At 43.0% G+C, this 27,420-nt stretch overlaps 1 protein-coding gene across 16 annotated transcripts in view; it reads left to right on the top strand.

The window, feature by feature from the left end:
* The window catches only part of EHBP1 (EH domain binding protein 1), a 195,532-nt gene that overhangs the window by 39,742 nt on the left and 128,370 nt on the right, over positions 1-27,420 (top strand). For all 16 annotated transcript variants that reach the window (XM_015278098.4, XM_046939158.1, XM_046939161.1 and 13 more), the window contains one exon: positions 3,432-3,485. In XM_015278098.4, coding sequence (XP_015133584.2) covers positions 3,432-3,485 — 54 coding nt within the window. The remainder of the gene's footprint in view (positions 1-3,431; positions 3,486-27,420) is intronic.

Here is a 27,420-nt window from a genome sequence, read left to right on the forward strand (position 1 = left end):
CCACACTGACCTCAAGAAGAGAGTAGGGAATGTAATTCTCCAAGAGCCTCACTGCAGGAGTGTGATGTGGCGTGCTCTCCTTTCCACAGTTCCCACTGACTTTCTACCTGAGCAGTGGTTTTGAGCACTAAGGCAATCTACTTGCCAGAAAAAATTAAGAAAGCTCCAAAACTACTTTGGAAGATTCTAAAGAGGAATATCCTATTGAGAGATGAATGTACACAGAAAGAAAAACAGGAAAACGGGCTGATCTCTTGATACTAAAAGTGATGATTTTTTTTCCTTAGTTTTTTTTAATGCGATCAAAGAAAGAGAAGTGACCACTCTTTCAGTCCATTTACCCAGTTGCAGTTTTGAATTCACGGTAAAACCGCCATGAATATTGGATGGAGGGCATAGTGCATTTGCAGAGCACTGATGGAGTATTATCAGTAAAATGCTTGGCTCAGGCTGACTCATGTTCCTTCTGTGTTAGTGGAGTTGCAGTGGTATGAGACAATTCCAGGCTGAGAAAAATATTAGAGGCTAACAGTTCCTTGGGCTTTTAAGGCAGTCTTCCTTAGTGTTTGCTTTCTGGAGGGTGCTTGAGAATGAGGAATGTTTGTAGTTCTTGTCCTTAGGTGTTTCCAGCCACACATCTTCAGCTGTCTGCTTGCAGGTGATGTGGGGCTTTCTGGGGTGTGTTATCCTGGAGGACTTTCATATGGTGATAATTTCAAAGGCTGCTGTAGTTACTACTGCTGGAGTTTGTCTTTGCATTGCAATTCCATTTTTCTTGAAAAACAGTCATCCATACAGTCCTTGAATAATAGTTTGCTAAATTCATCATCTGAGTTTTATATGACAGCTGAATAGGGAGTATGGGTTAGCCATACAGTAGTGAGTGAGTATGTATTATGCTTTTTTCTGCTATTTTCCTCTGCAAATCCAAACTAAGACAAAGGATTAACCAGATTCACAGCAATGTCCCTTTGTGTAGAGACCGTACAGGGAAGTGTTAGCCCGAAGGGTGAAGTGGTGGTTACAACAGAAACTGTTGCAGCTATAATTGTACACGTAGAAGTCTCTGCTAGTGCTGATCATGTAATAAAGGTAGAAGTTAGCTAGAAATAAGGCACTGCATGCTGCTCTGATTTGTAATAAAAGCGTGCTGGCAAGAACAGTGAAACCACCTACGTGCCTCTTGCAACAAAATGCTGAGGCATATCTGTATAAGCTTATTTGGGGCTTTCTGCTTCTGAGTCAGTTTAAGACTAGCAAGAACTATAGCTCTTAAAATACATATACATGCATGGAAAAAGTACACAAATATACAAATAGGATATGCAGAATGTCTGTATCTTAACATATTTCACACCATCTGAATTTTTGGTCAGGTTCATTAGATCCTTGAAGATGTGCATTTGTATTTTGTGCTCTGTGTAAGTGGTAGGACATCTAGACTTTCAGAAGTGTTCACAACTTCCTTTCATGTATGTGCTGATGTTAAACCTTAAGAAGCCTCTTGAATACATGGTATTTTTTTTTGCTCTAACCAATTATCAAAACTCCAGAAGAGAGCAGCAGATGCTGTAGCTTCCAGAGGTGTGAATCAGCAGCATTGCCATTCGCAGAAGAAATTTGTTTATAGGTAATTGCCTTGTGTGGGCAGCATCACGGTGTTTTGTTTGCTACACAAGATAAAATACTGGGCCCCGACTTTGTAAGGAGCTTTAGGGACACATGTCAGTGTGCACGAATAGTGTTCAGGGCAGTGCTGAAGGAAGTCGAGCAAGAGGAATTATTTACGAGTTCAGTCACATATTAAGGAGTAGCGTATTAAACCTAACGTGATTAATGATCCTATTAAATCTCATTATGTCATTTTATGCCGTATCAGAGGAAGCAATTAAACAAAAAGTTAGTTGCCCAAGGTTAACTCACGAAAGCGATAAGTATTTAATAGCTGGATTACAGACAATGATATCTTTAGAACGGATGTAGGATGCAGGAGAGCAGGGGGTATTGGGCACTTTATTTATGCAATGCAGGATGCTGCAAAGTGGTGGTGTTTAACGTGATGGATGTGTGATGGTATCATCTCATATTTACAGCTGTGTACATTGTTTTTAAATTATTCTGTGGTGTTCTTTTTTTAATAATATCCCTGAAGATTTATTCATATTCATAGGGTTTGGATTCTGTCAGCGGCACTGCGCTGGGATGTCTGACTTGGAAGCAAAACGAAGGGAAGCAGGATGGTTGAAGCAAAGACTTGGATAAGGTGGTTCTCAGATAAGGCTGCAGTGATTGAGTGTGAGGCTTGTAATGTTGTGGAAAGATGGTCCTGCTGGAGATAAACAAAGCAGAAGGGAAATATCTCAATCCACTATTTGAACTTACAACAGCAAAATAGTGTTGGCGTAGTGTCACGGATGGGCTTCAGATGACAGCAAGAAGATGCTGTGGGTACTGAGGGATCTCAGCACGTATAATGAAGGCAAGCACCAGTGATGGAGAAGTGAGGTTTATCTGCAGGCATCTTTGACATGTGGCTGTCAGAGGCAAAGGAGTAGCTGGGGGGTTTCCTATAACTAGAAATAGTAGGATAAAATTGAGGTATAGCAAAATTAGCCTTCGTGTCAGGGAAAAAGGCTTATCACTACGTTCCTTTCAAGAGAAGGAGGAGGTACTTGGTTACAGTTGGTTCAATTGGGTGATAAATCAATGACTTAAGCCTTTTTTTTTTTTTTAAAGGTGGGATCCTTGGTAAGGGCACAAAGGAGATGATTTCCTGTTTGTACCATTATCTTAGTTTCAGACAAGCACAATGCAGACTACAGCACTGGATTGAAAACTCATGACATTGGAAATGAATGCTGAATCTAGGAGACTCATTTTGTCTTCCTTGTGGTGCAAATGGTTTTTAGTTCTTGTGTGCAGTGCAGTAGAAACACTGTGAAGTATGGGCAGGTATTTGAATAACTTGCAGTGAAATGAGGTGTTCTGCTGAAGCTGTGACTTCGAGTTTCCCTCGTGCTGTGGGCACAAGGAGGTTGGATGCCAAGTAGGAGCAGTGGGCTTCCTCCACTGTGTCCTACAAGATAGAGGTTTGTTGTATTTATTTCAAAGGTATAATGTAATAATTAAAGTAAGATATCCACTAGTTTTTTTTGCATAGGTTGAAGGCAAATGGAATTACAGGCCTGTATCAGAATCAGCCTCATGTTTGTGTCTGCAGGGAGGCTTTATTAAATCTTTACTGGCAAGCAAACACCAACTTCTTTCTCATCTCATTGACATCCATGGAAGCCTAGTCCTAGCTGAAATATTTCCCTCTATCTCCACCAGAGGGTAAAAATATTTCTGAGTATACAGAAATCTTGGCTGACGTACAATTTCTTGCACCCTGGATTATTTTTAGACTTAAATTCTCTGGTTTGTTTTTCTAGGATCCTCATGCTGAAGAGTTTGAAGACAAAGAATGGACATTTGTCATAGAGAACGTAAGTTGGAATGTTATGTTCTTTTTTTGTTTTGTTTTGTTTTTGTTTTAATATGTGTAAGACTTGATAATTAATAATGAAAGGGTGTCCTGGAAAAGACTTGAGTAAAATCTGAGCTGCTGAGACACGGTAAAACTTTGTTCTGTAGTAATAAGGGCTTGTTACAATACCTGTTTCTACATCCTGACTGGAGTACAGGAGAGAGAAGCACTGTGTTACTCTACTTACATTCTTTCCCTGTAAGCATCAGTCTTCCTTGCATTATTTGGCTATGAGCAATGGAGCAAACAAGTTAGAGCTGGATTATGACTCATTGGTTTTATGGGTTATGACACATTATTTTTCTGTGAGCTGGGGAGTGAAGAAGCCAGAGCTGGGCTGTGACATCTGTACTTCTTGAGCTGCAGCCCTCCCCTCTCTGTTTTGAGTGCCACTCTTCAGCTTTCGTCATCTGTGTTTTATACATGAGAAAATTGAGGCAGGGTGGAGAGGTGGGACCAGTTGTGGTCACCTAAGAAAAGAGCAAGAGAAGCACGATGTGCCTCTGCTCTCCTGGATCCCTGCCTTGTGAATTGGGCTGCCTCGTGTGCGCAGTGAAACCCAAAAAGGTGGCTGCTGTGCAGCTTGGCCCAGGGGGAGCTGTGAGCTGCTGGAGCTTCCCAGGGAGCTATGCTCCTCAGGGCTGTGCAAACAACACTGCCAAACAGCAGGCTTCAAGTTCCATGGAGCCAGCGCTTCATGAGCTGCTTTTTCCCTTTCCATCCCCTTCCTTGGCCAGCAGCTTCCACCCTGGGGCTGCCCAAGGCTGCCAAGTGGGGAAGCTGCTTTACTTGGAGATTCCTTTGCAGTTGTTTGAAATGCATCTTAAAGGACTGGGCTATTAAGGCAGCGTGTTTCTCTCTCATAAATATAGTTTCCTTCTGGTCTGCTTCTCAGTAACACAATTTAATTTTTATTATTTACGTAGCTTTAAAAAAAATTATCTACTGAGTTGCAGTAATGCCACTGCTGGAGTACTGAGGTGTATTGAGGAATGGAAAAACAATGAAATTTGCTGGTTACTACTTTTTTTTTCCTCCTAAATGACAACTGCTTTTTCTTGCTTTTGATATTAGAAGTGGTTTAGGTGTCCAAAGCTAAGTTTTATTTAGTTTGCCATTGACTGAGCATTTAAAAGGGCTGAAAGCAAGGTGCAGCTCATACTTTGTTTTTAAATGTCATGTTTCTATTTTCATTTATGGGACTTGATGAACACAAAACCCAGTGCAGTTACCGTTTCCTGGAGTTTCCTTTTCTATCTCACTTAGTTTATTTTAATCAGGGAAGTCTCCAGCACCGATTGTCACTGTACAAGTTGCTCTGGATAAAACAATGACAGCATATTTTTCAACCAACCCCTTTGGGTATAGTTGGGTTTCCTGTGACGTTGCGACAGGTCTTATTTTTTTTTCTCTCCAGAAGTTCAGGGTGGGCATTGTAGGCTCCATGTTCTGCTTAACGGCACATGGCTTTTTCACGTGTCATTGGGTGATGTATGGAGGCAGTAACAGGACATCTCCTGCACACTGTTCTCCTTTGGTGCCTCAGATCCTCTCTGAGTTAGTTGGCACTGACATTTGCAAGCTGGGGGGTTCTGCTTGGGTTGCTGCACCCCAAAATACGAACTCTGCTGAAACAGTCAGAAGTGTTTCCAATATGTGTCAGTTATGGAGCCGTTGTCTGTTGTATGCAGACTTATTCTTTACAACCACAGTTATGACGCTGGTCCATCCCATGATAATTGGTAAATACTGGTACATACTTACTGTTAAATTAAAGCAATTAATTGCTCTCAGAAATAATGAATAGCTCTACTGCAAAAATGGAGAGCAAAAGCAACTATAAAGCTGGTTGCTTTCAGTCCCTTTTTCTTTTAATTTTTTATTTTTTTTTTCTGTTTCACCCTACAGAAAGCTGTAGATACTGCCAACAAAATCTTGTCTGCAAACACACTTGAAATTATGGAGAGAGCCTTTTCCAAGAGTAACAGCTCCACTTAGTGGTGGATGGAAAGATGTTCACGGGTTTGAGCAAGGAACAAATGATGCAAGTGCTGGTTGACGTTTCGGAGTACAAAACACCCACTGCTCCAAAATTTGGCAGCAGGAGAGACAGCAGATTAATCTCCCCTCTCCCTAAATTGTTGACATTTATCGCTTTCAGGCTTAACATGTGGTTTATCTGCTTTTAAAGGAACGTGTTTGTCACTGAATCTGACAGTGACAGGTCACCTTCAGGAAGCGCAGGGACATCGACAGTCCTTCGGGGCATTTCCTTTTCCTCCAGATAAGTTCTCTGCCCTCAGGGTCTGCAGAGTTTCCCTTCCTTCTTTCTTAGCAACGCTAAGAATGCAAAATGCTGAGGCCTAAAAAGTTTATGGGCGTTCTTTCATTATGAAACAACACGCATTCTAAAAGGACGCATTTTGAGCTTTTTGTTATTTTTGCGAGTCAGCGTCCAAAGTAATTTTATAACATTTCAGTATGGCTCAGCAAACAGATCTGCAGCTTAAGCTGGAGGTCTCTGTTGGCAGACACTGTCAAATTCAGAACAAGGCTACTCTGGCCTACGCTGTTTTCAAACAGCAGTGAGGTGTGGCGATTTGTGCAAGCTGACTGTGCTGTAAAAGAAAGTGAAGGAGGGAATTGGTGTTTTTCCACTGTATTTAGTCCTGAGAGAGATATCATCTGTGATCCATTGTGCTGTTTATTGTAGGATTTTTTTAAACTGTGTTTTTAATGTCTTGGCCGTTCTGTATGTGCGTACTACTTCATTATCTACTGTGTGTCTAATCCAGAAAGAATTTGATCACAGCAAGGCTGCTCATTATTTAAACATCAATATTCTTTTTGTCTCAGCCTCTTCCATGTCTTCCCCTTCACATTTGTGTTCTTTGTATATACACAGCGCGAGTTTTCATGTCTCTAATTCCATCTTTGTTTAGTCACGCTCTCTACAGTTGGTTATCTGACTCTTCTTCATGAGCCCGCTGAGTTGTCTTGGTTTTGTTGTTCTTCTGAATAATGATAGTGGGTGTTTGCATTGCTTGTTGAAAAGTTGGAGAAGGAGAAATGCATACCTAGGACTAACACTTCTTCATCCTGTGAAGAAATAATAGACTTTCATACTCTTACAGATTGGCATTAGTTTGACTAGTAGCTTTTCAGTTAAAGATCTAGTAAGTGATTTTTCTCTCTCATTACTCCTAAGGGTATTTTAGCATATGCAAAGATTTGGTCTGTGAAACGTTTCTAGCTTTCTGTTTAAAAACAAACAAACCAACAAGTTTCTGTACTTTGTCTTGCAGATGAGTGAAGAAAAATTGCACGTATTAGTTTTTGATATTGTTGTTGTTTGCTTTCTGAAGCTTTTCTCCCTGATTCATCCAGGTTTGGAGACAGCCTCACCTGCTTTTCCCTGCAGCACTGTTTCGGGCAAGCACTTGCCTGAGTTGTTTCTGGAAAGCCATTTATGTGTGCTTTGCAGTGCCTCCAGACAGTCCATTTCAATGCTTCGTTGCCCTTATGGCAGAGAACTGTCCTACCAAAATCTCCAGCAGTGTAGATCAGGGATGCTATTTCTGGTTGTACCAGTTTCGCATATGGAGAAGTTTCTGCTTTGTGTGTCTGCAGGCTCACTTCTTTCTTCATTCACAATAATGTGATAATGCTTACACGCAGGATTTTGTTCCCCTTCATTGTGTTAGCGGATCCATAGCATTCTCTTTTTGAGGACTGTTTATATAGGTTCTGCATCCTTCTACGCTGTCACTGCCCACTGCCGTCAAGGGCCAGCATGCCAGCACCTGCATGGTGAAGTACTGCCTTGAATTTCCAAGCTGTTTGTGCACTGAACTCATTTTGTACATCTATCCTTTCTAGAGATGTTTCTGCTGTTTTCTGAAATCTTCTTAGGCTGCTGTTTTTCAATAGTGCCTGTTTGAATATCAAGATGATGAATAGTGGAGAACATCAAACTTAATACCAGCGTATCCTTATTTTAGATGCCAGCCTGTTGAGTCAGACGGTTTTGTAAGATCTCAAGCTTATTAATTCTGTGAGAGACAGCTTCTCGTTATTTTGGCATACCTTGACCAATAAGGGTATTTTAACTGGTTTATCCAGGAATAATGTGTCCAGCTAGGCTGCTGAACTGAGGAAAACAGCGTGTAGTTTGCTGCTGTCAGCCTACAGCAAACAGTTGAAGAACAATAAGTTTAAACTGAAAGATGAGGTCTGTCTCTTTGCTGCTGTTCCATAGCTTTAGGAGCCCTAACCCACCAACTTACCAAGACTCCCGAACCATCCCCAGCTCACATGTGAGCAAAGCCTTGAAATGAAAGAAGCGCTAAGAAGAGCTGAGGAAAAGTTGACATAAACTAGTTTCACTTGATTAGAACAACTGCTTTGTTATGGATTGTTTCTCCAGAAATTCTGTACTGTGATTGCTTATGATTATTTTTCATTTTGAGTGCTCTAAAGCATGCTACATCACTCAGAGGCTTGGAGATATTACTTCCTTTACTAAAATGCCCATCCGTTAGCTGTAGAAACAAATATGATACAAGATGATAAGTCACAGGAAAGTAATAGGAAAGAGAGTGCAGGCAGATGGATTATAGAAATGACTCTTTTCTTAGACTTAAATGTGATTTAAATGCAATACAATAGCATGAGGTATTAGCAAGTGTGTCATCCCACTCTGTGGGTTGGAAGGTGAATCTTTGGGACCCCCTGAAAAGGGCACTCTGCTCAGCAGGGTCACAGAAGTGATAGTCACACCGGTGGCTCACAGTGACTCACAGGAACAAATAAGGTGAGCTTTCCAACAGCAATCAATCAACTACTTCAAGGCAAAATTAGGCAGCTTTCTAACAGCAGTTAGTAGGCATTACACTCAAAAGGGTACTTTGGCACAGGTGCTATTCCCTTACAACTGCTTTGAGGCAAGTTTAGGTGATGGCTACTAAAGAAAAATGAGTAAAAGAAGGTTAAGTGGGAAAGAGAAAGGGAGAAAGCAGAGCTTTCACCATAGCTTAAATACAGAATTGCCTTGAGTTGGGAACCATAAGCCATGGGTGATGCGTCAGCAAAAGGTAAATGTGTGTGGACACTTCAGTATAGTCCAGTTGATCTGAGACCTTCCTTAGGGCAGCAACCCCATCATGTCTGCGCAGTTTGGTGTTCTACAAGGTCTGGAAAACTTCAGCAAGTGTCTCTGATGATCATGCTCCCTCCTCAGTGAGTTACTCAAACTGTTGTTTTTCAACCAGTAGAGTTAATCAAACTGATGTTTTTCAGCTGTAAGAGGAAACAGATGCTGTGCACGAGAGGAGGTGAATGCTGTCCATAAGAAGCAGAGAAAAGCAGTTTGCTGGTGTGCCTCCGCAGGCTTGATCTGTCATTCTCCCTGTCTCCCCTTTTCGCAATGTTTTCTGCTTGAGTTGTTTGAATCAGCACAAGCCAAGTTTCTTGTCGGTCTCAGAGAGCAAGAAGTGAGTTCTTATCAGATGCGGTTTTGAATATGTTATTTTCCAAATAAGTCTTTTCAAGAAATACCAGCTCATCTGAATTTGCACCATAATTAGCTTGTAATGAGTTTGAGTAAAATCAGGCTTCTAATTCCAAGTTTTTAATTTCCTTCAAGACAGCAGCGTTGCTACAGTAACTTTGCAAGAGCAGGGTTTGCTTTACATTGGAGTGAAAACATGAGTCTAGATGCAAAGGCTGTCACACCTGTTTGTGGCAATGACTGTTCAGAGGTGAATGCCAGTGTAGTGTAGTGAATTGAAATTCTGAGTACTGCCAGCTTGGTTTGGAAAAAGAACCTGAGGGAAAAAAAGACTGCCATGTGGAATAAGATGATTCCTTGCTTGGCCATCTCTTCTAGTGCATCCCCATGGCATGTGGGAGCTTAAATCTAAATTAGCTATTTCATTTCTTTATTTTTCAAGTAATCAAAAAAGCTATAACGTTTTGTTCAGTACTTTCTGCTTGAAATAAATTTTTGGCTTAAAATAAGAAACAAATAGGTTAGTCTTTAGAATTAAATGCCTGCATTTAATACATTTAGAGTAGGAAGCTCGTAGTTCAGACATGCTTTCCTCGTCCCGTAATTCCCCTGTCATATTCTGCTGTATGTGATTATGTGAACTGTGACTGTCTGTCTGTGTAAATTAGGCTGGATATTCTGATCTAGATATAGCTATGAATTAAATGCTGCTTTGTCGGCCATCTCACCCTTGCTCTGCTTTGAATTTGATAGGGAATCAGAAAACAAGTTAGATATCGTGCTTATGTTAAATATTTAGCACGTAGTTCACAAATCTCCAAGATTAGGGCTTTGGAGCAAAATTTATAGCAGCTTTTGTCTTGATTGACCAGCGGCCCTTTCATGGAGGAAACGGGGCAGGAGGTAACTCTTGTTTTGTACTTCGGAGACCCGATCCTACTTCTTTCAGTAAAAATTCCACATCTCTTGTGCAGAGCAGGGAGCGGCATTTACGTGCGATTGTGGCTAACCTCAAGGAGCTGCAGGGGGTGGGAGATGAGCCACCTTCTGCAGAGGGACATCCTGCTGATGGATGGATGACCTGCAGCTGATGAGCCTCCTGCCCATCTGCACTGACCCTATTGGGCACCATCTTAGGCCAGGCATCTTCTTGGGAAATTACAGAAGATGAAGGATGAGGATTCCACACTTCATGAGTACCAGTTCTGTTGGAGATACAAGTACACCACCAAGTGTTGTAGAACACTTGCATTTAGTGCAAGCGTTAAGTGAGCAAAGTGTGAGGATGGGTCTAGGGATGTGTTCCCCTCTGAAAGGCAGTGTGTGCAGAGAAGAGACGCCGACGTTGTTGCTTTGACTCAGGCATTGCTGCGGCAGAGCTGTGTAAGCTCCTTGAATCCTGATCTGCTGCAGCCCCTGAGTTCCCCCCCGTGAAGCCTGCTGGGTGTGACAGATGGTGTAAATGAAGCCGTGCTGATGTTAGGTATGTCAAAACTAAAACAGGTCTGGATCGCCTGAAATTAGGAGAGCCACTAATCCTTTTTATCATTAATACATACTAATCTATTAAACGAGGGATGACAAAAATCTTATCTAAATGAGAATTTTAGATGATTTGTTGAAAGAACTTTTTAACTTTTTAATTCACTTTTTACGCTTCTAATATCTGATTTATCTTGAGTCATTAAAATAGAGTATAGAATGTGGGTATGTATTAAGTCCTACTCCTTCATACTGTATTTTTTCAAAAATAGTCAGGAAAATTTCCTTTTTGTTACTTGATCCATATTGCCCAAATGACATGTGTTGCCTAAACTGTCCTTTAAATAATGTTTCTGTTGCAGTCATAGAATTCTAGAGTGGTTTAGGTTGGAAGGGACCTTAAAGCCCACCCAGCCCCAACCCCTGCTGTAGGCAGGGCTGCCCCCCAGCAGCTCAGGCTGCCCAGGACCCATCCAACCTGGCCTTGGGCACCTGCAGGGATGGGGCACTCACAGCTCTGGGCAGCAGTGCCAGGGCCTCACCACCCTCTGGGTAAAGAACCTTTTCCTAACATCTAATCCCTGGTTATCCAAGCTTTTGGCTTGCCTGGGCCACACTGAGTAAAGAGGAATTGTCTTGGGCCTCATTTAAGTAGGTTGCACTGAAAGTAATGTCTCCAAATTATTTCCATGGAAACTACAAGAAGTACAAAGAGTACCATGACACTATTTAATAGAGCAAATTCTTGGCTACAAAACACTATTTTTCAGCATAGTCACCACCATTAGACATGCATTTTCACCAGTGATGAATGAGAGCGTGCATGCTACGCTTGAAAATCCTGCACCAGCAGAGGTGAGCCACTGCTGTCACTGCTGAAGCACACCACGCATCAATGAATGTCACTGGGGAACATTTTTTTTTCTGTGTGGAGGAATTCTGTTCCACCCATTTGCTCCATCTGCATTTCCATGTCAGACACCATTTTGTCAGTCTGCCCCTCTGCTGCCATCTGTCACATGTCAACAAAATGCAATGGAGCAGTAGTGGGGAAGGTTCGGCTTCTAGTGCCATACCACCACCATCTGCCTCTGATGTTGTGTGAGCCAATATAATAATGAGCAGTCCTCATTGTTTAAAAACATTCCCCCTTGTCCTCTCACTATCAGATCAGTCTCCCTCCTGATTATAAGCTCCTTTCAAGTACTGGAGTGAGTGCAGTGAGTTCTCCCTGGGGTATTCTCTGCTCCAAGCTAAACAAGCTCATCCTGTCCTTATAGCAGAGGTGCTCCAGCTCTCCGAGCATCTTCATGGCCCTCCTCTGAACCCATTCTAACAGCTCCACGTATTTATTGCGCTGGGGGCTCCAGAACTGGATGCAATACTCCAGATGGGGCTCTGAGGGCAGAGCAGAGGGGGACAGTCCCCTCCCTCACCCCGCTGCCACCGCTCTGTTGCTGCAGCCCTGGATACCGTTGGCCTTCTGGGCTGCAAGCGCACAGTGCTGCTCATGTCTAGCTTTTCATCCACCAGGACTCCCAGGTCCTTCTCTGCAGCTCTGCTCTCAAAGAGTTCTTCTCCCAGTCTGTACGCATATCTGGGATTGCCCCACCCCAAGTGCAACACCCTGCGTTTGGCCTTGTTAAACTTCATCAGGTTCATGTGGGCCTTTTCAAGCCTGCCCAGGTCATTATGGATGCATCCCTTCCTTCAGCTGTGTCAGCCGCATCACTGAGCTTGTTGTCATCAGCAAACTTGCTGAGGGTGTACTTGATGGTGCTATGTCACCGACAAAGATGATAAAGAGCACAGTGTTACTAATTGTGCTGAATTGAGCTGTATTAGATATATTTGCCTACAGATTCAATAACAGTTTTTAAAACTATAGTGCAGCTTTTCACTTGAAAATTTTCTAGTAAATAAGAAGTAATCTTGTCTTCCAGTATTTATGCTACACTCGCACTATAGGGTCTCACAAATGGAAGATGAGGACAGGAGGATGTTGGGAGCTGCACGGAGCAGCCCAAGCATTACTCTCTGGTTTTATAAGCTCAGTAAGTGCTGTACACCATAATATTTACAATGGAATGAGTTTGATGACATATAATTTATATGGTTATTATTGATTCACAGTAGTAAAGTACAACTGTTTTCTAAATTGCTAGAACCATTTTGTTTAAATTCTTTCTTTTCTTTTTTTTTTTTTGCTAGTAGTATGCATCTCCTGTAGATGAGTGTACTGCGCCAGACAGCTGATCGGAGTTGCTATCAGTGGTATTCTTTGCCAGCTGGAGGGAGGAAGCTGATAAACAAGGCAGACAGCTTTGGAAACGAACCCCTAATACTACATTAAGCATGTTTAAAACCAGCAGTGTGTTTCAGCCACTCTTAGCATATGTTTATTCATAGAAAATCAGCAGTAAAATACACTTGCCAGCGCACACAGAGTCTGCATGAGGTCTTTTCCCTTTCAGACATCAAATACAGAATAGTGTCTTGGTAATTGTTTTACAGTGGGGTTCTAATCATACTCTAGACATAAGCTGAACTGGCCAACTTGCCTTTTAATAGAAAAGTATTTGCTTTTAAGCTTGTTCAGCTTGCCACTTCTTTCTGTTTTTATGCATTCGAGTGTGTGTTCACATTTACATGCAGTCACGGGTGTGTGTTTGCTCTTGCTGCTGTTCAGAATATCATTATTTAAAATGCCACTGTCTGGGGCAACATTACGATGGATAAATCTCATTTTTGACCCAGTAGCTGTATGGTGTTGAAGCAGCATACGTTGCAGCCATGTAATACAGAACATTCAGTGTGGAAAATGGGAAGAGTGGCAGTGCGTTTAATGTAAAATGTTTTTGACATAAGTCACCTTCAGAGGCAGATAACTGGGAGTCCTACTGAACGTGTTGGCTGATGTGAGATAACGCTTAGCAATTGCGTGTGCTCAACGTACAGAAATATGTGTCAAAAAATAATTTAAATATCCATTATTGTGTAAAATGTAGCTCTGCGTTAAGTGCTGGATAGGATTGTATATGCCAGGAGTGTAATTTAACCCAGGGCATGTTATTTGAAAATAGTGTCCAGCAGCAGAGCAGAAGCCAGCAGACAGAAAAATAAGAGCTCTGGGCTCCTGGAAACCTTTGTTATTAGGAAAACTAACAGTAGTATAATTGAAACAGTAGATAAATTGATGCCATTCCATTCAGGTTTTTTTCCCTCTCTCTCAACGTATTCCTTATTGTAAGGTGATGCTGCACCATCATATTGCCTTTTCATGGGAAGTTCTCCTTCCTCGCTGTTCTGTGTTATCTATAGTTGGTCACGTGCTTTCTTGAGGTTCAACTGGAAGCATAAATGAAGTTGTGATTTAGCTTGGAGCTGGTGGCAACTGGGCATCCAGTCTGGAAAGAAGGTGTGAATCAAATGGCATTGAATAGCTTGCTGTTGTTCCGTGGTTCTAGAGACGGACTTAAATAAATGGAAGGTTAAACTGAAGTTCTGCAAAATTTATGACTTGTTATGCTGCAACCCTGAGCTCAACGTTTGCTATTCTGAGAACGGTGGTTTATTCTTGAGTAATGTTTCTTACATTTTCCATGGGCTTGAAAAATAATACCAAATAATAATACACCAAATATGATTAATTTAAAGCCTGAAGATGATACAATTGGATGTTTCTTTGTGCTTTTAAATTGTAGCAGCTCTGCTTCTGGTACGTTTCCTGTAGACCAGAACTGAGAACAAAGAGGAGGTCGGCAGGCTCTAAGTTTGTGCTAACACCCAGTGGTGCAGTCTGAAATAGGAAGCTGTCAGGTCTAACTTTGAGAGCTTTGGCTCCTATAAATAAATACACTTTTTAGTTTTCAGAAGCAATGTTGAAAATTACGTGAAGAGTTATTGACACGGCTAGCGTTGGTGCATAAAGAGCTATTGTTTGCAATTGAAAGGTAAGTCTGTGGGAGAATGTATGGTCAGGTAACATGGGCAGCAGGGGAGGCAGCAGCAGAGAGAATGAGTAGTCACTGGCCCAAAGTGGAATAAACTTAAAGAAGTCGTGTCAAACCCCTGAAAGACAGAGGCAGCGGGTGCAGGCTTCCAGGAGCAGCTGTAGGAAGGAGCATAATGAGTGTGGGAGGATTTCATCTGTATATTTGACAATGAAAGGACAAAATGGGCTATTTGAAAAATAACTCTAAAAATCTGTCAACGAAGAATTAGTATAAAGTATATGTGCTTCTGGTTCCATGTATCATCAGTATAAATCTTCACTATAATTAGTTATAATTCGTGTTATATAAATTTAATTATATCTTACAACCAAAGAGACTTACTTATTAGGAAGTATTTAAGGTTTTAAATGGGCTGCATAAATAACTAGTGTGGACGCTGTAGAGAAAGGGTAAGTGGATATTTGAGATCTGTGGAACCATTTGGGTGTTTCAGATGGATTTAGTCAAGTACTTGTCATTCTGGTTTTAATGCAGCCTGCTCCGTAACTACCATTTGCATTCCTTCTTTGAAGTCTTCCCTTTGGATGAAGCAACTCTGCTACTTCAGGGAAGCCGAGCTCTTTATTTTTTATTTCTGTAACTCTTACATATTATGAAATACTTCAGGAAATGGCTTAGCATCTTTTCAGTTTGTTCTTTTTAAATGTTTTTTTTTTTCTCCTAGCTCTAGTTAAGCATCCAGAACTTTGCATGTGGAATTCCTGTGAATGTTCTGTACTGCAGGAGCAGGAATTTGCGGACCTACAGAAGCAGCCAAGCGTGAAGGGGAACGTGAAGTTTGAAATCTGGCAGTGAGGGAGAACACGGGGAATTTTAAGGGCTGACCTCTTTGTGCATTACAAATTCCGGTTGTCTTTGGTTTACCACGTGTGAGTGTTGCTTTGCAGTTGATGAAAATTCATTATTGGTCTTAACACATGGGCATCATAATCATATACTTCCTAAGAGCGGCTGTGGGAGGTATCCCAAGTTATGAGTGGTTGCCTGAGCTGGCAGCAAGCCTTGTAAACGGAGCAGATGGAGGGACATAGCTGCTGGTTTTTGAGGGGATGAGAAGAGTCTCAGACTCAGATTGCATCTTGAGCATGTCTATAGTGCAGATTCTTCTCTGTCACTACTGCAGGAAAAATATGCTTGGAGTTGCATCCTCGTAGTCAGAGGTTGTGCTGGGGTGATTATAACTGCTGCTTTTCATACTTTTCAGCCAAACCCTTGTAGAAATGAAGAGAATTATGTCTGTCCCCACCAGTTGCATTTGAATCACAACTTCATCTTGTGTTTTATGGTGTTTTTTTTGTTTTGTTTTGTTTTTTTCTGGAAGTGTTGATGTTGATAGCCATGCTCTCATGAGACACACTGTGATCTTAAGGCAGTATAATCTCTTCCCCACCAAACTAGACTCTTCTGTGTCCCCTGGCATGTTCAAAACTGTTTTTCTACAGAAGTAGTGTCATCACAGACTTTAGAAAGACGACATTCTTTTCATTGGAAAAATCTGATCTGATTCCCTCTTTCTTGTTTGAATTCCCTGCTAAGTAAGTTTGGGTATTGCTTTTTGGTTATTTGCTTGGATTTTGTATTTTCCTGCCAGACAAAGGGGAGTTGCTGGGGTAATGGACTGTGGGCTAAAGCTTTGATATACAATTGTGTGTGCTAGAAGATAGTGGTTAAAAGTGAAGGAGGTTTTGGCTATGGAGTATTTCATCTGGGAAGGCCAGTAATTTATGTTGGGTCGAGTACCAGTGTCAGCATTATCTTTCAAGTGAACTTCACTTCCCTTGCTGAGTAGTGTCAAAGATACTAATCAGCACTGTTGCAGGGAAGCTCTTGCATTGTCTTCAAGTACAGTATGAGTACTGATCAACAGGTGTGCAGGTAGGTTTGAGACCAGAGGGTGGTGGCGCAAGTAATTGTTTTCTCTTCTGTGGTGGCCTGCTGAGAAACCCCCACCCTGCAGCACTCTTCTTGGTTCAGTGCTGGCTGGAAGGCTTTTAACTTGTCCTTGGGTGCGCACCAATGAGATGCTGAGCACACAGTGGCCAGGACTGTCCTGGTGCCCACTGACACTCACAGTGAAGCCAGACGTCTCCTTCTGGCTGCTTGTCCAAGCCTTGGAATTTAAAAGGAAGGAAATGAATGGTGTAGGATCAGCCCTTCAGTGACCGAATTCTCCTGAAAGCTTTAAATAATGGCAGAGTCAAATCCACCCTCTGTAGCACATCCCAGTGAAGCCCTTTGCAGAGCACTAGCTTTGCATAATGCTGTTAGTGTGCTGCAACCACTTGATGGCACCCTTTGATTTGGTACATACCTCATTAGCAGTAGCATGGTGCAAGCATAGCTGTAGTATTTGTAATGGAATAACATGTAAGAACTAAAGACTGCAAGGTATCTGGTTAATGTAGAGATGAAATGAATGAAACAGCAAGGCTAAGCTTTCCTGACCCTTCATGAGAGAATAGATGAAAATAGGAAGAATAAGCTATTGTGCCGAAGGGAGATGATGAAATTCAAGATCCACACACATAATCTCTGGCTCAGCCTCTGAAATGTTAATCCCTGGGTAGAATTATTTGAGCCGTAGATTGCAATTTATCATCAAAATGGCACTGTGTCAAACAATACTTCTTGTATGTGTGATGTTTAGAACTATCCAATTTTAATATAAAATGGTTCACAGAGCGCTGTCGAACATTTAAGTAGCAACTCGTTAAGCTTGGGATGTTTTTGCTCCTTTCTGCATGCATGTGGTAATCACGGCGAGTTATATTCCACAGATCCCTCCTGGAGTCTTAGTGGCCACATCATGTGTTTTGGGGAGAGACCTGGTCTGGGCTGAGCAGTGACAGATGATGGAACTGCTCGATAGTGATGGTAACGCGGAGTGGTCCGGAGTGTTGGTTTTGAGGTGCTCAGTTAATTCTTACAGCAAAAAGATCTACCGGAAATTTGCTGGTGGCTTAGAAACCCCCAGCACCGGGATTCATGTTCTGCCAAGCTGTGTGAGCGGTTATTTTGAGGCTACAACAAATGTTTTCTCATTCTATTTTACGAGCTGGAACACCCCCGATTTTTCATCCTTGCTTTTAAAATATGCCAGTAGGGGGAGTAAAGAAATTACCATCCCGGTGAGACCGAAGCATTCCGCACTAAAATCCGGCCCTTTCCCCTTTAGAGATCTGAGCGCTTCACACTGCAGCCTGCTGCTGAAAGGGAAAGGTCCAGGACCTCGAGAAAATGGCATTAGGGAAAGATAAAGAGAGCCCAGATAGCTTCTGACACACAGGCTTTCTGCAACATGAGAAACAGCGTAATCGTTGGAGAGGAGTATTTAAATTCAGAAGTATCCGTAGAGATCTGAGTGTTTTCTTCATCTCCCCCCAGCATTGGTGGCCTGCTTAAAAATCCCACTGCAGTTTTATGGGGACAGCAAAACCCAATGGGTTGTAGTGCCTGCTCATAAATTCATCTCCGTGCGTTTGTTTTTAAAAGTGACTTCTGTGTAAATGCGATTAAATTAATGGCGTGAAGCGTCTGAAGATCATCAATACTTAAAACCGAGGTTTTTGTTGAAGTTGCCTGTCGTGCGTGTTTTACTTGTGGGAAGGTGGGAGGCTGGAAGGGGAGGGAGGGCGCCGAGTTCAGACCCTGCCAAGTTGGCAAATTCCTAAGCCTGATGCAGAAGCCGTTTCAGAATGCGCTCGGCTTGGCAGGAGGAGCTATGGGGAGATCTTTCGGCGTTTGAAATTGAAGTCCCCCCTCCCGAGCTGCTGTACGGCCGAGGCGGCGGAAGCGCCCGGCGAGTTTGGGCAGCGCGGGCGCTTGGGGCCGCAGGGCTGACCGAGCGTCGGGCTGCTGTGAGCCGAGCTATGAAGGAGACGTTTGTCTTGGAGCGGGACCTTTTGTGCTAATCCCCCCAACCTTTATAGCGTAGCATTTCGTGATGGTATTTAGGCAGGGAATGGCTCGTGATGTGCCCTTGTGATCCCTCTCCATCAGGAATGAGTGATGTGTGCAATAAGCGGCAGCGTAAGATAGGAGTTATTATTTTGTATTTCTCCCGCGCCGTGGCCTTTTTTCCTTGGAGGCTGGTGCCTTCGCACGTGTGGACTCTGGATTAATATTTATCAATGGATCCTCAGGAAATGGTCGTGATCGCACGGAGTGTGCAGCTGCTTACTTGCGTGCGCCGTTGTTTTCTGTGCACCGCAGAAAATGTGTTATCTGAGCACGGGTAGTCCTGCTCTAAAATTGCATGTAGCAGTAGAACGTACTCCTTGTATACACAGAAATGCATAGCGCAGTGTGTTTAGTTTTAAAAAGCAGAGACTGAAGAGTTTCACTGCTGTCTGACCAGCCGAAATGCACAGAACGTCAGCACGGTCACCGGAGCCGTGCACTTCTGCAAAAGGCTTTTTCCACCTTTCCCATCTCCGTGGTGCGAGTTGCTACATCAGGCTGCTATTTCGGGCTGTTGCTGCTGCCCCAGCCTGGCTGTGACAGCTGTTGGGGCTTGCACACAGCTCGTGGTGCTGCTCGCTCTCATTGTTCGCTCGGCGCGTTGTGCTGAGCACGAGTGTGCTCGCAGCACACGGGTGGCGGGCGGGATGGCACAAAGCAGGTTTTGTGCTGCAGCATCTACTTGTGTTGGCTGGGAAAACTTTTGGCAGCTTAAAACCCCTTCGACCCTCATTGGTCCTATGTCTGTTTTCTATCTTCTGGTTAAAAATATTTTCAGAACTGTGATATATTCTCTAGAAGGAAGAATGCTATGTTCCCTTCTTTCATATGGCTACAAATGGTAACACGGCTTCGATAAACGGGTTCAAGTTCGCTAGGAAAAGTTGGCTTAGTCACAGCTCTGGGGCCGGGTGTTGTGACTCCTGAATTATGCATGAATTTGAGGATCAGATTTGATCAGTTTAGGAGCACTGAATTATTGACATTTGTTTGTTTAAACTTTGGTTACATGCGAGAAAGACACGAGATTTCAAGTTCTTGTGTCCCGTTTCTCGGCACGGGGGTAATTAAACATAGAAGCTGACTTTAAACCAGAAATTGTAGAGAAGCAAGTCACAACAAATCTTGATAAGCCTTGTTCTGCATTCTGGCTGGGTGGTATGAAGAGGACTGCTAAGGAGCAGCTTTGCAGTGCGTCCGGGATGGATGCAAGGATTTAGCTGTCAGGCTAAAACAAAACAGGCTGAAACACCGTTTTCTTCTGTGTAAAGGCTTCTGATTACCGTTCATAAGTAACAATAACATCATCTCTGGTTTTGAAGACAATTTTACTGTGTTTTAGAGCTGGAGGTACAAAAAAATTACGCTTGCACAGTTTGTGTGGATTTTTTACTGCAGCTAAGCTACCGGCTGTCAGTAAAACTTCCTTTGCAGATTGCTGGTGGTACCCGGCTGCTGCTGCTTTGTTTTTTTCTATACAGATAAATTGCAGTCATCGGTCTCTGTTGAGATTTTTAATTGCAATTTTGTTTCGAAGGAAAGCAAAGTTTAAGTGCCTGCCTGAGTTCTGACATGCTGATATCTACCCTGCTTGGCTTTTTGGTGCGTGCACCGGGAGCTTCGGCATTCACAAGCTCGCTGAACGCGCGTGTACCACCGAACTGTAGTATTTGCTGAGGGTCCCACACAGACCATAATAATTGCCCCATTGCCACTTGCTTTTGAAGCACAACAGTGTATATGCTTGGTTTTGTTTAGGGTAGATTTGGCTTAATACTGGCTTGCAATTATTACTCACAGGGCATTATCGTTTCAGATCTGTGCATCTACTTTTAAGGTACGCCAATTGCTGTAATTAATTAAAGTGCTGCAGATGCTGCTGGTTAAGCCAATTTAAAGAACAGAGCGTGAATTTCCAGTTATGTGAGCTAGATAATGGTAATGCCTTAACGTGGTAGTCGCTCTTGTGAGCCAATTACTGCTCTGGATAGCTGGAGCAGCTCTGTGGTTCACTTTCGCTGCCTTTGCCCGTTGTGAGAATGCACTTCGCCTTTTTATGCCTTTTACTGCTGAGTAATCTGAGTTTTCCTCCCTGGTTGTGGGGTGGTCCGACTGACAGCTTTTACTCTTAATAAGCTTAGAGGTAATAATCCAAGTCCTGTAGGTCACATGGACAATATGCCTTTCTTACTTTCATTTTTTTCCTGCTCAAAACGGAGCCAAAACACCGGGCTCGGTAATACTACACGAGCACTATTGCTGGCTACCTGGAACTGAAGCACTTCTTTCTGATAACTGATTAATGCAGAGCCTACTAAGGGTTTTAAGGGTGTAATTATTACAAGCTTAAGTCTGCTCACATTTTTTTTTTTTCTCCTCAATTTCTTTTTATTATAGAAAATTTTAAAGACAGAATGGATCAAATACGAAGCTAAGGAACACTGAGGTTCTTCAGAATGCTTTATGTTACGTTCATTGGCAGCCAAGGATTGGAGGAGAAAATGTCTTCAGTGGGCTGACTGTATTTCTTTATTCTTGTCTTAGTTTTAGATGGCAACACGATGTGTTAACAAGTAAACCATTAGCTTTTACAAACACATGAACTTATTTATGGCATAGCTTTAGAAATGTTGGCAGTACTTTTGCGTGCAGTGCTCCAGGATTGTCCCTGATTGTAGCTGCAATGTGAGGAAGAACATATTTTAAAAGAATATGTAGAAACCCGTTATTGAGACTGATATTTACTTTGTAACGCTTACTTTTGTGAGCTGTAATTTGTGCAAGCCTTAGACTAATACTTGTAGATGATACAAAGAAGTGAGGAGATGAATAATATGTGACCTACTCACTGTTTGACTTGTCAGTGCCCAAGTTCTAGGCTTACGTTGGGAAGACAGCGAGCCACAAAATATTTCTGTTTTGAGTCAGCTGTGTGCTGCTGGATCCTGTCGGGTACATGGGCTGGCAGGGTGCGGGCGGCCTCTGCACTGGAACCCCTTGGGACCTTGGGGTATCTGAACCTGAAGGAAATCAGTAGCCAAGTTCATATGCAAACTGAGAATGGAATTTTCCAAGAATCGGAGCAGAGGGATCAGGTTTTCTTGCTGGGTCTGTAAACATAAAGCTGTAAAGGTTTGGGAGGGCTCAGGGAGACCGGTAGGGAGAATAGGATCCGTGGAGAATGGGCCCCAGGGAGGAACAGGGAGACATTGTTTGGTGCTGGTTTAAGCTTGGGCCCAGACAGAAAAGGAGGAGGAAATTGGCTGCAGAGGAGAACGAGTCCATAATTTCTGAGAGGGAGTGGAAGAGAACAGAGTGCACTACTTAGGTGTCTCTGGCCTAACTCCAGAGAGTGGAAATAGAGGCAAGAAAGTGCATGTGAGCATTTGTCGTGTTGTCCTATTGTGTGTTCTCACATGACTCGAAGCAGCAAAAAAAACGTTACTGAGGATCCCGTTTCATCTCAGCCATGGCCGGTCTGCAGGGACACCTCACAGCACAGCCATGCCCAGCTGCATTTGCTGGCAGATCCCTGAGGGGCATTCCTGCAGGCAGGCCCTGCGTGCGTCAGAATGGCGGCCGGCCAGCAGCCGGGCCCCTGGGGCGGTGGGGACCAGGCCCAACCAGCTCCGGGTGGTCACCAGCTTGGAGCAAGCCCAGCTTCCAGGGTATCTTTTCCTGCTGTCCTCTCAGCCAGCACTGTGGGATGTCAGAGCACCCCAAGAGGTCGTATTCCTCTGTGTGGAGTGCTAACTGTCCCTCCTGTACTCCCCCGTACCAAGTGCCCTTTGCTTTGGGCTCTTTCTTTTGTGACATTATATGGGACTCTCCCTGGTAGTAAGATGAAAATCACAAGTTCATTTTTTGTTTTTGCTGATGTTTATGACCCCTAATGAACTTATTTTTGTGACACCAAGATGTTAGCGGAGGTGCAATGCCGTCATTCTTGGAAGTTTAGGAGAGAATGGGACCACACTGCCCAGATGAGATTTGTGGCTTAGAAGTCCTCGTGGCCAGACCTCGTTCCAGCCCGCATAAGAGATGCGCTTATTGCTGCATGGGCAAACTAAAAATAAATCCCCTCTTGCAAAAGTATGCATAATGCTCTGTGCACGCATGTGTGTTTGTTTTCATCTGCCGTAAACCCCAAGATAGAATCTCCTGTTTTATAAGGGCTAATAATTTGTTCCTAGATTTAACAAGGTGCTTAATCGCAAGGCTTTCCTTAACTTGATTTAATTACGAGTAAATCATATGCTTGAAGTTAAGCATTTGCTTAAATACCTTGCTGAACCAAAGTGCGCCCTTTTTGATGCTGTTTAATGGACATGAAAGGTTTATTGCACTTATAGACTGGCATTTGCGCACGGTTATCCTGTGATTGCTGGGGTCCGTAGCTCAAGATCAAGGCACACCGTCAGCTGCGACCGGCTCCGAGTTTCCTTAGGACTGCTCCAGTACTTCTTCATTTTCCTTATGATTTTTACGTAGTGGGTGAAGAGTTCAGTACCTTAGGAGTCGCCCTTTGTCATACCTAGTTTCGCAGTCGAATTTAGATAAATTCTATAATGTAAGTTGTGTCTTACATGGCGGCGCTTAAAGAAACCGAATTGTGAGGCAGAACTTGAAAATTCCCTTTTATTACGTTAAATATGCAATAACTATTGCTGCTTGTTAAGACTGCAGCAGATTGCCTTAGGACACAAAGCACTTACTGCGTGGTACTTGGTGAGAAGGAAAAAAAACCCAACTGTGTACCAAGTTTCTTGCAATTACAAATCTGGAAAAACTTGTTTAAGAAAATGTTAGCCCAAGAACACGCATCTTTTGTCAGTACAATATGCAGACCCGAACACAACTTTTTATCAACAGTACAGTGTTTCATATTTAATCAACGCAAAATGAAGTGCTTCCTTCACATGAATGTAACACAGATCAAGTCTCAGCCAAAGCAAATAAAAGAATGAATGCTTTGTTAATCATCCATAACTAATTTGTGCATACACAGAAGAAAATGAAATCTGTTTTTGTCAAGAGCTTTTTTCATAGAAGCAGCAAGGGAGAATTGAACATGTAATGTGCATTAGTAATAGTGAATAGCAGTGGGGAGATCTGAGATGTTTGCCCGGGACTTCTTATATTTCTTGATAGGAGCAGCGTTTAACAGACAGCCAAGATAAGAGAAGGGAGAGTATTTTAAGTTGTTTGCCGAAATGTAATAAGACAAACCTGGGCTGAGGCGGACATGGATGGGTTCCTGTATGCGTTGCCATATATTCGTAAGTATTGCAGGGAAGAGCCACATATCTCTGCGACAAACTCAGCTAATAGATAATACACAGTGAAGAAAATGTTAAATGCATTGCTTCTTTGCACAGGGAATATGATTGTGTTGCTCTAGTGGCAGCGTGGTTATGGTTGAAAGGGCAGCTTCATTACAAGCCCCTGTTTTCAGGCTATTGCAGCTTAAAAAAAAAAAATCACCCATTGGACTGATTTTTTTTATGCTTGTCAGCCTTGAGGTGAATTTTCCTCCAAGTGCAAAGTTAGAAAAAATCCATTCCGCTCTTTCCCCAGTTTGAACAAATTTGGAGGGATGGACAGGCTTTCAGATACTTGGTGTGTGTTTATCTGAAGAGCTGTGTTTTGGAGTACTCCGGGTTTCTCCTTGCTGCCAAAACATAGATTGCTTTGTTTATAAAGTGCATATCTATACAATAAATAACTACACCTGCACCGTACAGCCTTCTGACTGCTGTGTGTGCATAGGGTGTGACAGCCGAGATGTCTTACGTGCGCGAGCATGTCCCTCTTGTAGCTTCACACAGGTCTGAGTTTTCGGCTGCCTCCCTTTTACCCTACTTACATACCTACTCTTTCCTCCTGCTTCTTCCCACATACGTCAGGCTCGGATCACAGTTTGGCAGCGTGGCATTGGCCAGACCCATTGGTTTGGTATTTTTTTCTTTAGTTGCTCTGTAGGGGGGAGTGCTGCACACAGAACAGAACCATGCAGACCGCGCTGCTCTTAGATAACAGCCTGCAGTATATTTGCATTTTAAAGTTATCTTGAAATTCTTGTCCCTGATGGTAAGTTGCAGATTTGGATAAAAGAGACGGCAATCGAGTGGCAGCGCGGGTAAGAGAGCTGTACCAAGAGCTGCGTGAAGACACTTTGTTTGAGATCCAGCGGTTCCGGAGTGATTTGTGTCATGGCCCTGGAGCTGTAAGAGTTACAGATGCAATGCTCTGAAGCATGGGAGCTGGGGAAAGAGAGAGGGGGAAGGACAGGAGGAGGGAGCAGTGAGCGCCTGTCTGGTCATTTCCCCGCAGTTTGATTTTTTTTTGCCGTGACATTTTAGGCTAAACGTAAGATAGTACTGATATGGTAAATAAGTTGACTCGAGGGCTCTGCGAGAGCATCACGTCTCAGCACACAGACCACACACCCATTCAGTCTCTGCTCTTCAAGTTGAGATCAGACCTCCAGTACAGAAGCAGTGCAACACGAGTCATACGTATCTGCACCCGACACTGTTAAAAGCTCTTCTGCATCATAAGCATGGCAAATTTTGTCATTTAATGTTATGCATTTGTTCTGTGGAAGTTACCTCAGATAACTATAACTACTTGGTGACACTGGTATTTTACAAAACCCGTTCCAACAGGTTTTGTCTATGCTCAGTAAGTCCAGACAGTGTTATATACCATCTTAACATACGGTATTTTCTGTAAAGGTGAACGAAAGTGTAGGAAGGTGCTGGAACAGTTAATCTTTTGACCTCCTTTCTTCTTTAATGAGTGTTACCTCAAACTTGCTTCCTTGTTGGAGACTACAAAGGAGCTAAACAATGCGGTTACGGTTATGAGTCCGTTTAAATAATCTGGAGTTAATTCTGGGGTCTGTACCATGTGTGCCTTCCCACACCACATTTGTTTCCTCAGGAGGAGGCTCGCAGGTAGGCATGGCCTGATGCACTGAGCTCTGGACCTTGCATCCACTCCTCTTAATGCTGCGTTGAACTCGCATAAAGCATTCACCACTGAGCTGGGCATATTATTTCCAACCCACCTTTTCTATGTCAAAACTCTAGATCTTTGTTTTAAACTTAAAAGATGGAAAGGGAATGTGGATCCTGAAATGGAAAATAAAAAGAACAACTGAGCAGCTAAAGGGTTTCTCACATCTGAAACTAACAAGTGGGTAACTAGTTTCCCCATTTTAAAAAAAGTTACTGATTTATCAGCTTTGAGCTGAAGAATGTCTTCTATCGAGGGACACTGACTGGATAAAATCTCTTGTATAACCAAAGGTTCAGTGACACACACTTTGTAGGATACCTCCTCTGCATAGAGCAGATGAGCAATAGAGTGAGTCATAAAATGGAGACTTCATACCAGGCGGAACAGAGGTGTGAAGTGCCAGACACTGGGAGGTGACCTTAATTCGTAACAGGTAGCGCCTGTTATGAAATATATATATATATATTTATTTCAAATGTAGGATGAAAGTTGCCCTATGAGGTTCTGTTGTCAATACACAAATAACGTGGAGCTACAAGTTGCTGAGCAGTAAATAAAATTATAGATATCAAGTAAACTTCACTGAGTTTACTCTTGATAAACCAGAGTTCTCCAGTCACTGGTTTTCGGTGGGAATCTCTTGTCCACTTCTGATAGTATCTGTTACTAAATAGATGGTATTTCTCCAGTTTCATTTAGAGCAGGAACATCCAGCCTACAACCTGCAGACCACATGCGGCCCTACCCAGCTTGCTCTGCAGCCCCCCCGCCTCACCAAGAAGTGCAGCCTGTGCCATTGAACCTGACTGATGGGTTAGTTTCACAAAGGCAAGGTCACATATCCCACTGGTTTTATGACGTTATTGCTCTCTTTCTTGGGTCACCTCTGCTGGTGCAGGTTTTGGTGAGCACAGCATGCAGGCTCTTGTTCATTGCTGGAGAAAATGCACAGCTAATGGTGATGGCTGTATTGAAAAATGGTGTTTTGTAACTGCAAATTTTCTCTATCAAGCAGAGTTATTGTGCTCATTGTATCTGTTGTACTTTCCCTGGAAATAAATAGGAAGCATTACTTTTGGAGCAACCTAGATATGCGCTACCTCAGACAATTCTGCTTCGCTCAATGGGTCCAGGCAAGCCAAAAGGTTGGATACCCGTAATTTAGAGATTTGGGAACCAACTTTATCATCTGCTGATTTCCCCCCTTGTAGCATTAGGCCAATTATTTTTAGTTTTACTTTGTTCTGAAGCTAACTCTACAAAAAGACCATCCTCTTATCCTTGAACCCTTCAAAAACAGAGAAATAACCCAAACCCCATGGGAGCACTGCTCTGGGGCTGTCCCTGCTGCAGCAGGATGTGTGAGTCACTCAGAGGCAGACAGCGCACTGCGAAGGATCCATCCCAGCCCTACATGTAGTACCTTCTATGACAGCCAGCCTCACCTGCCGTGTACCAACAGCAGCCCAAGCATAAACTTCTTTAGGTCTGCTCCTCTGGGGGCAAAGGTTTGTGGATTTGAACAGTTGGTCTGTAATAACAGGTTTCTCCACAAACATCAACCAGCGCTCTGTAAGCTTGTGTTCTGTGTCCGTGGCAAAATTAAAGTGCTGGGCAAGAGTTGCAGTAGGACTCATGCTTGCAGTCCTGCGATGTGTAAAAATGATTTTATCTCAGTAGCTCTTGCTTTCAAGTGTTTTATATGATACTACAGGTGGGCTTGCGCGTAGCTGTGCAATGCTTCTTAGCAGGCTCAGGGGAGATGGTCGCGTACCTGGCCAGGAGGAGAACACAGTGTCCCTGTCCCAAGGCAGGTAATGGTCCCAGCGGGAAAGAGCTCTGAAAGGGAAGCGGAACAACAGTCAATATTAGTATGTTGGTCAGTGAGCTTGGCACGCCAGGAT

The sequence above is a fragment of the Gallus gallus genome, chromosome 3, assembly GCF_016699485.2.
Source record: "Gallus gallus isolate bGalGal1 chromosome 3, bGalGal1.mat.broiler.GRCg7b, whole genome shotgun sequence".
NCBI classification, from domain to species: Eukaryota; Metazoa; Chordata; class Aves; order Galliformes; family Phasianidae; genus Gallus; species Gallus gallus.